Source organism: Rattus norvegicus, chromosome 5 (genome assembly GCF_021556685.1).
Source record: "Rattus norvegicus strain SHRSP/BbbUtx chromosome 5, alternate assembly SHRSP_T2T, whole genome shotgun sequence".
NCBI lineage: Eukaryota > Metazoa > Chordata > Mammalia > Rodentia > Muridae > Rattus > Rattus norvegicus.
Genome location: NC_141538.1, coordinates 106,221,046 through 106,234,824, shown reverse-complemented (window position 1 = coordinate 106,234,824; position 13,779 = coordinate 106,221,046). Strand labels below are relative to the sequence as shown.

The window sequence follows — 13,779 nt, the reverse complement described above, 5'->3', positions numbered from 1 at the left end:
AGACCAAGCACATTTCTCAACTACCTTTTATTCCAACAAACTGGTTTATGGGATAAACCAGACCATAAATTGGCCCTAAACATTCAGTTATCCTTTGTGCATGCCTCCTGAAAGGAGATCAGATCTTGGAACAATGTACTCAAGATATATGGCCTGGAATATTAGAAGTCCTGGTAATATGTTTAGACTAGGCATCAACCCAAAAAAGTGAGAGGAAGCCAGCCTCAAACCTCTTAAACATATGTCCTCAAATGAGCAATCTCTGCTCATAGACTGAAAAGACCACTGTATACAAATAGCACGTGGTACTCTGAATGTGTGTGTCTTTCTTTTAAACAAAAGACTAAAACATTTTTGAAGGAAAACAAGATAACCATGTACAACATTAGATGAAGAATAGCGGATAGATCTTGCTTCAGAGTTCACGGGAGCTGCGGACTTTAAAATCTTAAAATGAGTCCCAGGAGCCTTAACTGGACATCATGATGAAGATGATGCCATTTAAAAACAAACAAGCCAAGAGTATGCATTTAAAAAGCCAATTCTTATTGTTGAAATTTTTTCTTTTGGTATTTACTACTATATGTATGGTAAAAAAAAAACTGGTTACCAACTTAAATTCTAAATTTATGTAAGTATCAATATTTTCATGGTAGAAAAATCTGTGTTTACAAATTCAAAGAATCTAGCTTATTTTCCCTAGCATAATTACCATAAAATAGGTTTAAAATAATCTTCCCCATTCCTATGGAATAAGACTCCTTGGAGCTATTTATCTTAATTTTTCTGTGTTTATGCTGACATCATTCTGGCAGCACATCTCTTTGGAATAATACAATAATCTTACGATTTTTAGGCACTCCCCATAATGTGGTGATGATTTTTATCTCTTGTTCATCTGATAATTTTGTCCAACTCAAACATTCAATTGAAAATGTCTTAACTTTTGAAAAGTATTGTAACTCTTTATAAGTAGATATATTCCTATTGTCTATCTTCATCTACCTATCTATCATCTATCATCTATTCATCATCTATCCAATATATCACTCAAGTCCATTATCCAATCGGGATTTAGTAAATATACTCTCATTGTGTCAACTGATATGTAGAATTGACCTATTCATCCATAGATTAATCAATTTATTGGGTTAATTTGGTATTTCAGAAAATTTAAAAAAAACTCTCAAAAGATGTTTACATCTTTTTAAACTAACTGTCTACAGGTTTTCTTTGTTCTTAAGAACATACAACTATTTGATTTGACCTACTGCCATCTCCAATGAGGTGCAGTTTCCCTCTTGACCTCGGACTTGGTGAGGACCTAACACAGTGGTACCGATGATGTGACTCATAGTATTAAATGCCAAAGGCATCTGGGACTCCTTATGGGCAAAATTAAGTGACCTAAATGAAGATAAATCTGGAGCTCTCAGAGATGGATATGTACTATCCAATTTAAAGGAAAAGTAGGAAGATGAATTCACTATAAACATTTCATCATAGTTTGTGAGAAGGGTAAAGAACTGGAGAGAAAAGAAGGTTTCCAAGGTAGTTGGATCATTGCTTAATTTACTGGAAGTAAAATAAAGTACAAGAGAAAAATAACAACAAATATTATGTTTCACTTGGTGATGTAAGGTAAGCAGTAGCTACATTATCGGAGTCACTCAGTGAAACTGTATCTAATCATACAGAAATCAGTAAAGGTCATGGGGTCAAACAAAGGTCCCAAGAAGAAGTAACTCTGACTGCTCCAATACCTCATACTAAGCAAATCCAGTCCCATCTAGAAGGTAACAGGAAGAAGCCAGGGAAGGTTTGTATTCGGCCAGCATCTTCCAGTGCCTGGCTTTCTCAGCATTAAGCTCTGATTGTTGGCTGAAGGCTTTATTTTTGGCTTGGCCTGTGCTGATTTCCCTTTCCATGTAATCATCAAGTGAACACTTGGAATATTCTCCACACAGGTTGAAGAAGGCTTTTACCAAGCGTTCAACCTGCTGGAGGGCACTATTAACTCCAGAAACTTAGAGTTTGCCATCTATTCCATAAAATCTGGAAAATCTACCTCCATTTATAATTTATCATGCTGGAAGTAGAATAATTATTACTGATAGTCATAGAAAATTCCCACTTGGAGGTGACCTAAGAGATCATATGGCTAGGGCTAAAATATGTAATTCACAAGGTGACTTACTTGGATTTATTTGGCCTGACTTTGAACACTGCCCATGTCTCACTCACTGTCCTCTAAGGAGAGCTACACTTAAAACTTCTCGTCTTTTCACATTGAAAGGTGAGTGAGCTGAATCAAGATGCTTAAATTTGGAAGGGAGAGTTGAGAGAGGACTTGATAATTACTTTGTCATTTTAAAAACAAATAAAAAAGTCAGATGTCCACTTATGAGAGACTCTGATCACAGTCTCGGTTCCTTGTCTTCTAAACACCTCATGCTTTTCCGGCTCCATATTTCTCTCCCAAAGACTCTTGGTTTGGATAATGGGAGACTAGCAAATAAAGGTTTGAGAAGCAGGCTGCGACATATTGATCACATACCTCCCCCCACAGAAAGAGAGAGGAGAGAGAAAACACAGAGAGAGATATGATCAGGGAAATACATCTAGTATAGTTTATTGGAGAATTGGGAAAATGTGGAGCAGAAGTGCATTGCGTACCTAGAAACAGATTAAGCCAGTGTAGATTAGTGAGCACCTATCTTCCCAAATAGGAAGTCAAGCACATCCAAGGTCCCTAGACCCATCTCACCAAGCTTCATCTTTATCTCATGATTTCACTGAAATATAGTGGTTGTTACAGAGCATTATTGTGGCACTGGATACATGATGCACTAAACAGGGCTTCAGTGGGATGATACACTCTGTCATAATATGAGGGTATTTTCAGAGCCACTTTGTATCTTTAAATTGCCTTGGATATGTAGGTCCCACAGAAACAATTTACGCTAAGAGATAATTCAATCTCAGTTTCCTTCTTGGTAAAAATCTATAGTTGGCCAATTTATGCCACCAGGGCATACTAGGCTAATTAAGGTTCCGTTGTGGGGTTCTCTTCTCAGGAATCCATCTTTAATCACAGACGAAATCACTGAGCCAACCACTATGTTGCTTATCTCAAGAGGTGCAATATCTGAATAGTTTAGCATAAATGTGTCCTCATACCGGTAAACATGCATGACTGAGTTTCACATGCCTTCCCTACTTGACTATTTGCTGAATAACAGAATCTGACTTGCGATTTAAAAGTTTTCCCTCCACTTCCTTTTGGTCTCACTCATTTAAAGTTTCCAATAACATATCACTGGAGCAATAGGAAAATTCTCACCCTTTCTTAGTTCTCTGAGTACCATGTTTTGGCTCATTCTCATTGAATAGTCAAAGATGCTAATTTACCCTAGAAAGAAAAAACACCTAGATAACAGGCACATTCCTAATTTGCACATTTTGCTGGCACTGATGTCAGATTATTATCAGTTATGTTATCAGCATGTAGCATCATGTATTGTAAATTTAGTGAGCTTTATGTTTAAGATTAAGAAAACAGGTGAATCACAAGTTGGAAAAAATGTCTTTTCTGTCCTTTCTATGTTCTGGTTGACAGCAGCTAGGATCAAAAGAAGAGAAACTTGTCAGTGGAGATGATCTAATGAACCCAGTCAATTAAAACAGTGGACAAATGACAGGACTGGTTTTGTGTCTGGCAAAGTATGCCTTCTGGTTGTGTTTTACAACATATGGCACTTTCTATGAAAACCCATTAGGAGCCAAAATTGTTCCCTTTGTTGGTTCTTTGCTGGATCTCAAGATCTAGCAAAATCCACCAATTAGGCTCCTAGTTTCTCTCTCTTACAATTTGAAGACTCCATGTGAGAAAGGAGATGAATAGCACTCACACCCTGATCTCAAGATATATATGAGATCCTATATATATGAGATCTTATATATATGAGATCATATATATATGATGATATATATCTGATACTTTCTCCAACTTGCATCTCATACTTTCACTATATGTTTATGAAATATAAAAGTATGAAAGGCAGGAGTCATAAGATGTTGGCAACATGCAGACATGACCAGCTGGGCACCCAGGGAAAAACTGAGGAACATCTGCTGACAGCTGTCAGAAAACACTGAATATATCCAACTACGATAGCATGTACAAAAGGGAGCTTTACAGAGGGAATGTCTGTTATGACTGGAGAATTGGTTCAGTTTTGGAGCGCTCCCTGCTCTGAAGGAGAAGGAGCAGAGGGGCTCAGAAAAATCAGTGCTGTATTTCAGTAATATTTCAAAGGGCAGAAAAAGAGAAGAGAGCCAAACAAAAGATACCCAGCACCACTGGCAGGGAGGAGAGACACTAGGGAAACCCTCTTTGGTACTTGGCATTTGGCTAGAGCAGCCCTGGATGCCATTTAAAATAGACCCCTGTTGAGTCAGCCACTTGGTGGTCTGAGACCCTCTATAAACCACACTCCCAGAAAACTCCAAAGAAGTTTCCCAGGACTGCACACTGAAAGGCTAGCCAGCAGAACAGCTCTAGTTACTGAGGAAGAAACTCCCAGCAGTGTGCAGTACTCAGCAGAGTAGAAGTCTTAAAAGAGCTGGAGTCGACAGGAACATGAGCTGAAGGTTTACTTGGTCTGAGGGACATAAAGAAGGCTGGCACAGGGGCTAGGTCAACATTTGCAACCCATCCAATGAAGACTGGATGAGTATATATGACCCAAACTATAATAGAGATACTTGGGGGTAAGTCCAGAATTTGCAAGTGGTCTCCTGAAGGACCACTAAGAATTGTAACTAGCACTTTTGACTCTTATTTCTGAAGGCTTGATATCTGTAGTCTGATCTTCCAGAGGTCAGCCCAGTTGACAATATGAATGAGTACTACACAGAGGCATGAATTGCATCATAGACAAACCAACGGGAGGCTAAGAGGTATGACACATACACCTAGCATTCCAGGAGGGAATACCCAGAGATGGAAGCAGAAAGTAGGCAGACAGCATCCACACCTATCCCCCACCTAGCCCTTCTCGCATTTATTCCTCCTTTACTTGGTACCCAATAGGAATTGACCAGGCCAGCTCTGTCCTTCTCTGTGCTTGTTCTCTCTCTGGGTCTTTCCTTACCCCTCACTATTTCCTCCTTCTATTTCCCTTGCATACATAGGCTTTCCTAAGCCACACAGCCTAGCTTCTGTGTCTCAACCTCCTGGGAGCGTAGATTGTTTAACTGTATTAGCTTATCTGATCTCATGTCTTTCCATCTCTTTTCAATCTTTACCCAAAAGGCACTATGCCCTCCCCATCCCTTCTATTCTCACATCTATGTACATTTCCATTCTCTTCTTTTGTTCTTACATACCTAATACAAATCAGTTATCTTGGTCTGCTGAGTTTTTCTTCTGTTCTTACATATGCCAACTAATATTTTATTGTGCATAGGACTATCCTTGTTTATTTATTTATTAAAATCATTGATGTTTTAAGAATTATTATTTTTTATTTGGCTATTAGTGTACATATATAGTAAACCTACTCTTTAATAATGACTGGTTTTACAGAAGTATTCTATTCTCTAGGGAGATCTGGGGAACAAACCTGGTACCCTGAATACCAGTCTAGCAGAGGAAACATCTCAACCCTGCTATAACCTCATCCCTCTTGAACATTGCTGACACTCCTGATAAGAACTAAAAATAATTGAAGAAAAGGATTTGAACTGATAGCCTAACCCCACACATATAAGCCTCAATGCAAAACTCACAAGAAACATGAAGAACCATGGTAACATGACACCCCCAAAACATCACTAACCTCACATTAATGGCCCCAGTGGGAGTAAACTAGTGGGGGAAAATCACAAAAAAAATTCAAAAGAATGTTAGGAAAAATCAAAGAGAAAACAAACTCTCAAAGAGCACAAACATCTGTGTAAAATAAGGAGGTCAATACAGGACATGAGACTGAAATTGAGTAATGTGAAATACGAAGAAAAATACACTGAAAATGGAAAACTCAACATACCAAGCAAAAGGCACCATCGGAAGTCTGGCCAACAGCAAAGGTCAAGGAGACAAAAGAATATCAGTGCATAAGGGCACGGTGGGGGAACTGGGAAACTCCAAGACACTGGTAAAGACAGATGTATTTAAATGTGCAATAGAACTCACAAGACCTATAGAACACTATGAAAAATCAAATCTATAGAGCATGGACACAAGAGAGGAATTTCTGTCTGAAGACATAGAAAACATTTTATATCTCTCCATCTTACTGAAAAGAGATCATTTTCATATACAATGTATTCTAATTATAGTTTCCCTCCCCTCTCTCCTCTGCCCCTTCCAGGTCCTCCCTACCTCCTCTACTCTCCAGCTCCACTCTCTTTCTGTCTCTCCTTAGAAAACAACAGGCTTCTAAGAGATAACAATAACACATAACAAAATAAGATATAGTACGATAAAACAAAACTATCATATAAAAGTTGGACAAGACAGACCAACAGAAAGAAAAGAGTCCAAGAGAAGGCATGAGGATCAAGACCCACTTGTTTACACACTTAGGAATCCCATAAAGATACTAAACTACAAGCCATGATATGATATAATATAATATAATATAATATAATGTAATATAATATAATATAATATAGACAGAAGACCCTGTACAACCCTATGCAAGCCCTGTGCATACTGGCTCAGTTTCTGTGAGTTCAGATAAGATTTGCTAAGTTGATTTAGAGGGTCTTAAATCCCAATTTTAGAGAAAGAGATTCTCATTGAGGTTCAGGGGGTGTTTAACACACCAAAGGTATGACAGCAGAAAAGCCCCCCTCCAGCCTGCCTTCAGCATGTTATAGCTAAAACATTCTGCAAACAAAAAAAATGCATGCTGAAAGCTGTAAGGGAAAAAGAAACACTGTCACACACAAAGGCAGGTCTTAAGAATTTTCTCACTCTTTCCCTCTTTTTTCTTTCCTTCTTTCTTTCTTTGAAAGAATATTGAACATTTATTTCTGAAAAGATAGCAAAGTTTGGAGGTGAATTTGTCAATCACAGAAAGGCCAGCTAGAGTTAGGCAACATCTCTCACCCCAAATATAATTCTGCTTTAGAAGCCCACTTGGCAACAAGCCTACCCATCCACTGAGCTTCCAGTGATGTTCTAGTTCATCTGTTTTCTTAATGAATGGACAGACTGTCAGAGATCAATAGGCATTAGATTTGGGATTTATCCCAGTTGGTAGAGCACTTGCCTGGCATGTGGGACCAAGGTTTGATCACTAGTGAAGAAAACAAACCAAAAAATTATTAATGAGAAGTATATTAAATACCTAGGAGTAAGAGAAGATATTGTAAAATAAGTTACATTTTTAAAACTATTTCTAATATCATTGGAGAAATAAGAAGACCTAGAACAAAATAAAGACAATTAAAAGAACAATCAACTTAACTAATGAAAATATTGTAAAATTGTAAGCATAATTAAGAAATGATTACACTACAGATAGAAAAGTGTTTATTGGCATAGGAGATAAAATATCTGTAGAGTGTTGTAACTGGGTAGAGAAAGATACACATAAGTTTTGGAGTATTGGGAGTAGAGATGCTTGGCAACTTATTATAGGGTTGTTATTTAAAAAGAAACAAACAATTAAGACAAGAACTAACACCAATGCTTACTAAGTTGCTTCATAGAACAGAAAAGGAAGGAATGGTATCAATCTCTTGCTTTATGAAGCCAATATTGTCCAGATAAAAAACCATAAAAGCTACAGCAGAAATAAAATTACAGGATAAACTCCCCGATAAACATGCATGAAAAAGTTCTTAATAAAATATTTGCAAAGAGAATCTATGATCATATTAAAAAGATTATTCAGTCAGATCAAGTTGGCTTTATCTAGAGATGCAGGGATTACACAACCTGTATGTCATTAAATTATATCATAACATGTGTGTAAATGGATATCACATTCTCTCAAGCTATATAAAAAAGGGTTCTGACATAACTCAGTTTCCCTTCATGAGACTATAAGAAATTTACCTCAAGACAGGAAAGGTTCTATATGAATCCGAACACTAACCTTAATAGGGAAAAACTCAAGCATTGCCACTCAACTCACAAACAAGACAAGACAAGACAAGTCTTTCTCCACTGGTATAAAACGTCATACTTAAAGTCTCAGCCGTGGGGATAAGACAAGAAGAGAAAATAAAGCTAGAGCACTCCTGAGTATTTACCTAAAGTGTTCAAGTCAATGTATCAGAGACAGGTGCATATCAAAGCTTACTGGAGCACCAGCCACTAAGTTGTGAAACTAACTTCAGTGCCCAACAATGGAGGAACAGATACAGAACAGGTATAATGCAATGTTTGCAGTCAAAAGGAATAGTTAGGTCTTTTTTCAGGAAAATGTATGCGACTGGGCTTAATCCCATTTGTCTTAGAAAGACAACTACGGTGTATTTTAATTTCACCGTTATTCCCGTGGTTTATACAGATGCACAAACCTATCTGTGTACATACGATGAGAGAGTAGCAGTAAACGGTCTAAGGTAGAAAGGGCACTTATGAGAGTAAAGGGCCAAAAAGGACAGTGGGGTGCTATGCAGTGAATGTGCTCAGCACACAATGGATACTTGCATGAAACCTTTTTAAGCTAAAACCTAAAAATGTCTAGGAGAATCCTTGTACATATGCATTCCTCTGCCCCACTCTCTGTTGCTTGGTGACATTGACCAAACGTTCCTTCTTCGACCTGCCTTTAACACTTTTCATTGTCAAATAAAATCTTTCATTAAAAAACACTGCTGTGGTACTTTATATTTTATAGTTTGGAGACAAGTCTAGTCATAAGACCACACAGCTCAGAAAGCAGCTTTGAATTCTTATTACTCTTAGTAAAAAAACCTTTCCATTCTAAGGCCCCAGGCTTTTTCCAGTCTGCCTAGAAGCCGTTGGCAACCTCTGTCTCTGGGTTATCTCTCTCCATAGTCGTGCCACAGTTTCTGCTGATGTTTCTATCTTTCCAAACCTTCTTATATTAAAATCCGTCATTTACTGAACTCAACAGCCTTAAGAACTATCTAGAAAGCCTATAACAGCAAAGCCAACATATCACTCATTGGCAAACTGTCTGGCAACAGTGGAATGTTGAGGTTATTATTATCTTCATAACTCACACATTCTACAAAGAGTTCCATATCTTAACTAGTGAGTCTAGAACCATTTCAAATAATAACTTGTTCTTCCAGACCTTACATAAAAACAATGGAATTTTCTTGAGAAATTATATTTGTTTGTTGGTTATGTAACAGTATCTAAATACCTAGAGACGGTCATAATGACTCAAAGCCTCTAAAATGGAATTTATTGTGTCTTCCTTTCCTTTCCCTTCCGTCATTTTCTTTATGAACAACTCAATGTTTTGCATAATCCCATTCACAAATCCTTGATTCAATCTAGCTATCTCTGACTCTTAAAGTCCCCAATGGGGACAGGACTTACTTGCTGCTCAGGCAGCGTCTCAGGGAATAGGAGGCACCTCCGCCACAGGTGCGGGAACACTCACTCCAAGGGCCCCAGGCATCCCAGAGGCCTTCACGGTCTTCCTCTGAGCGTGCAGTCCTGGAACTCTGCAAGAAATGAGAAGATGACTGATCAGCATCATGTCCCCTTCTGCCCCGTACACATTCATCCTAACCTTGGGTGCCTGTCTCTCCATGACAGTCACACTCAAAAGGAAAGTCTATGTCTGATTCTTCTTCTCACTTTAATAGTACATGTCTATTTGACTAGATGGGTATTTGAGTTTTATGGCCACTGGGCAATGACCTAAGATAAATGATCACACTCATAGACCAATTGGAAAATAAAGTTGAAAGAAGAGATATCTAAGTGAGAGGGAGACAGAGTGCACTGAGGTCACCTTGCTTGGCATTTATGTACTCTCTATCCTACACAGGTACTGATGCTCCTTGAGGTTAGACATGGACCCACCAGCACAGCTTCCCAAACAAAACCACAGCATACACAACTGACTTCTTTTATGAGGTGATTTCATTCTCAGGTTGCTAATACATTAATTGGAACAAATGGATTGGTTTGCTCTGAGCTTCTCAGGAGGCAGGACATCTGCTCTAAAGGCAACTGCTGTCATATTCCAGTCTTCGTGTTGTACCTCACAGTCCTTACAGATAATGTTTGTCCTGTAGTTTCTAGCAAAAGCTTCAGCACTAGAAAGTCAGAGTTTGGGTATGGATTCTATGCCCTACTGCCTTTAATCAATAAATCATAAGTGCTTTTTTTTTTTTTCGGAGCTGGGGACCGAACCCAGGGCCTTGCGCTTCCTAGGTAAGTGCTCTACCACTGAGCTAAATCACACACACACACACACACACACACACACACACACACACACACACACACACACACCAATACCCTATCTAGGTGATTAGCTGAATGGTTTCAACTTAAGATTAGTGCTGGCGTAAAACATTCATTTTGTTTTCTGCAGCAATGTAAATAGGGTTATAACTGGCACATGCTTAACTTCCAGTCCTAAATCATTGAAAGGGGAGCTAGGATGTCCAGGGTTGTAAGCCAGAAATATGATCTATTTAGCACATAGTGGGAGGATATCCTAGTTCCAGGTCCTCCTGCCTCCAGAAACTTCTACATAGATTCTTTATGGCTGTTTTCTTATCCTAAAAAGTGAATACTAAAAATAGCTTACATTAATGAATCACCAAAAGGATTAAAAGCTAATTCACGGGCAAAAGGAAACCAAAGTAGGAACAACTCCATGTCCATGCAAAGATGAATGCTCACACAATGTAAAAGAAGCATGCAACGAGATGTTAGTCAGCCTTCAAAAGAAACTGTCATGCATGGAACAACATGGGTGAGTCTTGAAGACATTATTCTATGTGAACAAGCTAGGGACAGCAGGACATACACTGAGTGATTCCAATCACACAAGGTACTGTAGGTGGCCATATTCTAGACACAGATAATAGAAGAGTAGTTATTAAGGACTGGGACAGAGGACCCTTAGAGTTGATGTTTTTAGTAGGTATAGAATTTCCATTCAGAAAGGTGAAAGTGTTCTACAGATGGATGGTGATGTTTGTTGCATTAATAATGTGAATATTCTTGATGCCACCAAATTGTGTGCACTTAAAAGTGGTTAAAATGGTCAATTTTAAGAACATTTTTGCAACAAGTATATATTAAAAGACACTTAGGGCCTAAATAAAAAAAACTCATTTAAGCCTTGTTCCTAGTTTTATTTAACGTTATTTGCTTCATATTCACACCGTTTCTCCATACTGTTGGGCATCGTAAGGTACAGGAAATATGCATGTAAGGTTGGTGGAATTGTTTCTGTTGAATGTAGCTAAGGCACTGTACTCTGCTGGCATTATTTCCCTGCAATCCCTGGCTTCTCACAATAGTGTCCTGAAACCACCTGCATCATTACATTTCTTTGGTGGCTGCCAGAACTTGGAGTCATACAGCATGGGTGACAGAACCCCATCAGTAACCTCACAGTCTGTTTACTTCCTGAAGAATTGAATTCCAAAGTCCAGTGAGTGCAATAGGGACACTCAGAGTCACTAGATTAGCTAGTGAGAGAGGAGTTCACAGACTCATGCTCCTGAAGTATTTCCTTAACTTTGCAAAAAAACAAAAAACAAAAACAAACAAACAAAAAAAATTCCACATATTTTGTGACACAATTGTATTTGTCCTCTGTGAGTGGATGATAGGCTTATTGAGCTGGTCTTGACTGCATAGGCCTGGAACCCCAGGTTTTTAGGAGCCCAAGATTAGTAGACCAGAAGGTCAAGCACTGCCTGGGTTACAGAGAGTTCAAAGCTGCCCCGAGTGACAGGGTAAGCCCTTGTCTTTAAGCCGTGTAAACCGAGGGCTATGAATACAGCTCTACAGAGGCAGGGTACTTGCATAACACGTGCAAGCATGTTCAAGGTGCTAGCTTCCATCTCTAGTTCCTGGGTGGGGGGCTGGAGAGAAAGATAGAGTGGGTTCCTGAAGAACTACTTCTGTAACAAATATACATTTTTACAAAGTAGTTTTCCATATCTTACTCAAATACACTGTGACTGAAGTGGAAGAAGTCTCACATGTGTTGTGGTTCACAAAGTAACTGAAGTGAGTCAACTTTGATGAGATCCAAATATGAAAGTAAAAGGGCAAAAAATGTTAATTATCCAACTTGTACAGTTGAATGTGAGCTGTTTCCATGTGTGGTGAGGCTTAACCACTCAGTGCGGTGTCCCTCTCTGAACACTGAGAGAATGATGGAGAGTGGTGTGTTTTGCTGTAAATCATTGACTCTCAACCCATCCTAATGTTGTGACTCTTTAATACAGTGCCTCATGCTATGGTGACCCCAGCCATAAATAAAATTATTTCTGTTGCTACTTCCTAGCTGTAATTTTGCTACTGCTGTGAATCATAGTTTTGGAGATAGAGGTTTGCTGGAGGGTCGAGACCCACAGGTTGAGAATCACTGCTATAATTGGATCCCTTTGAGCTCCACCATTGCTGTTTCAAGTGTCTTCTCAAAGGCAACAGTTAAAAGTCTACAATGATGCTTCCCTGACTATATTCTTACCACATTTTGAGTTACGAGCATCATCACAGTTACACATAGTAAATGCCCACATTTCTCTGTCAGAGATCATGCGTTGCTTTAGAAGGAAGGCCCAGATCTCCTTCTCAAAGGAGGAATTCCAAGTTCTCATTTAGTACATAGGATAAACACAGTTCATTTCAACTGCGTTTGTGTTTAATGTTAGAGAAAGTGATTTTCCTCCTTTTTCAGAAACAGCATTTGAGCAATTCCTTCCAGACCATTTAAAATCCAAAATATTTGCTTATTGCTGTCTTTAAGACAGTCTTCAACATAAGCAGCTTTTGGGTCTGGCCTGATTCAACTTTTGTTTATTTCTCTCTTAAATTTGCAGCCCTTGTCACTTGTTGCCAGCATATTCTTTTTTAGCCTAGTGTTTTAGGTTGATTAAATTATTATGTAACACACAAAAATGGAACCATATACAGACAACATATAAACACTCTCATAAATGCACGCCGACATGGATCTGTATACAACTATTAACCCCCGAGCGCATAATTAAAAGTCTAAGATGAAGAACCATGGTTCTAAACTGGCTTAAGAGCATTTGAACCACCACAGCGATCCAAATGGCAAAATTCTAAAATCTCTGCCTGACTTTGGAGTAACTCTGCTGTTGGCAAAGGGCCTGCTGGCTAGCCTTTCTGGTTCCGTTTGGTTCAGATGGATATGCAGAACAAGGGATTTCTCCCTGCTGAGACCAGAATATTGAGAGGATGGAGGAGATAGTTATAGATTGTTGCTCAGAGAAGACTTTTTATTTTACTATGGGCTCAGCTGTAGATCCAGCTACAGGGCTTCATTTTTTCATGAAAGGTTCATTGTTTTTGTGCTTCTGCAAACAGGCACCCCCTTTTTTAGTGTAATCTCTTGTTCTGTGACTCACCCTGAGTTGCCCACTTAAGCAGTATTGTTTTCGATGTATAAAATTTGAGTTCTATATTTATGGAAAACTGAAGCTTGCTGAAAAAAAATGATGGGAGGGGATGGGCTGCTAAAAGCAATACTGGCTCCATTTGAAACCAAAAGTCTAGACTTCAATACAGCCCACGGGCTGCACTTCAGTTCTTAACCACACACATGCAAA

General features: G+C 38.7%; 1 protein-coding gene across 5 annotated transcripts in view; it reads right to left on the bottom strand.

Moving 5' to 3' along the window:
• The window catches only part of Adamtsl1 (ADAMTS-like 1), a 398,736-nt gene that overhangs the window by 358,592 nt on the left and 26,365 nt on the right, over positions 1–13,779 (bottom strand). For all 5 annotated transcript variants that reach the window (XM_087549776.1, XM_087549775.1, XM_087549777.1 and 2 more), the window contains 1 exon segment: positions 9,539–9,666. In XM_087549776.1, coding sequence (XP_087405902.1) covers positions 9,539–9,666 — 128 coding nt within the window.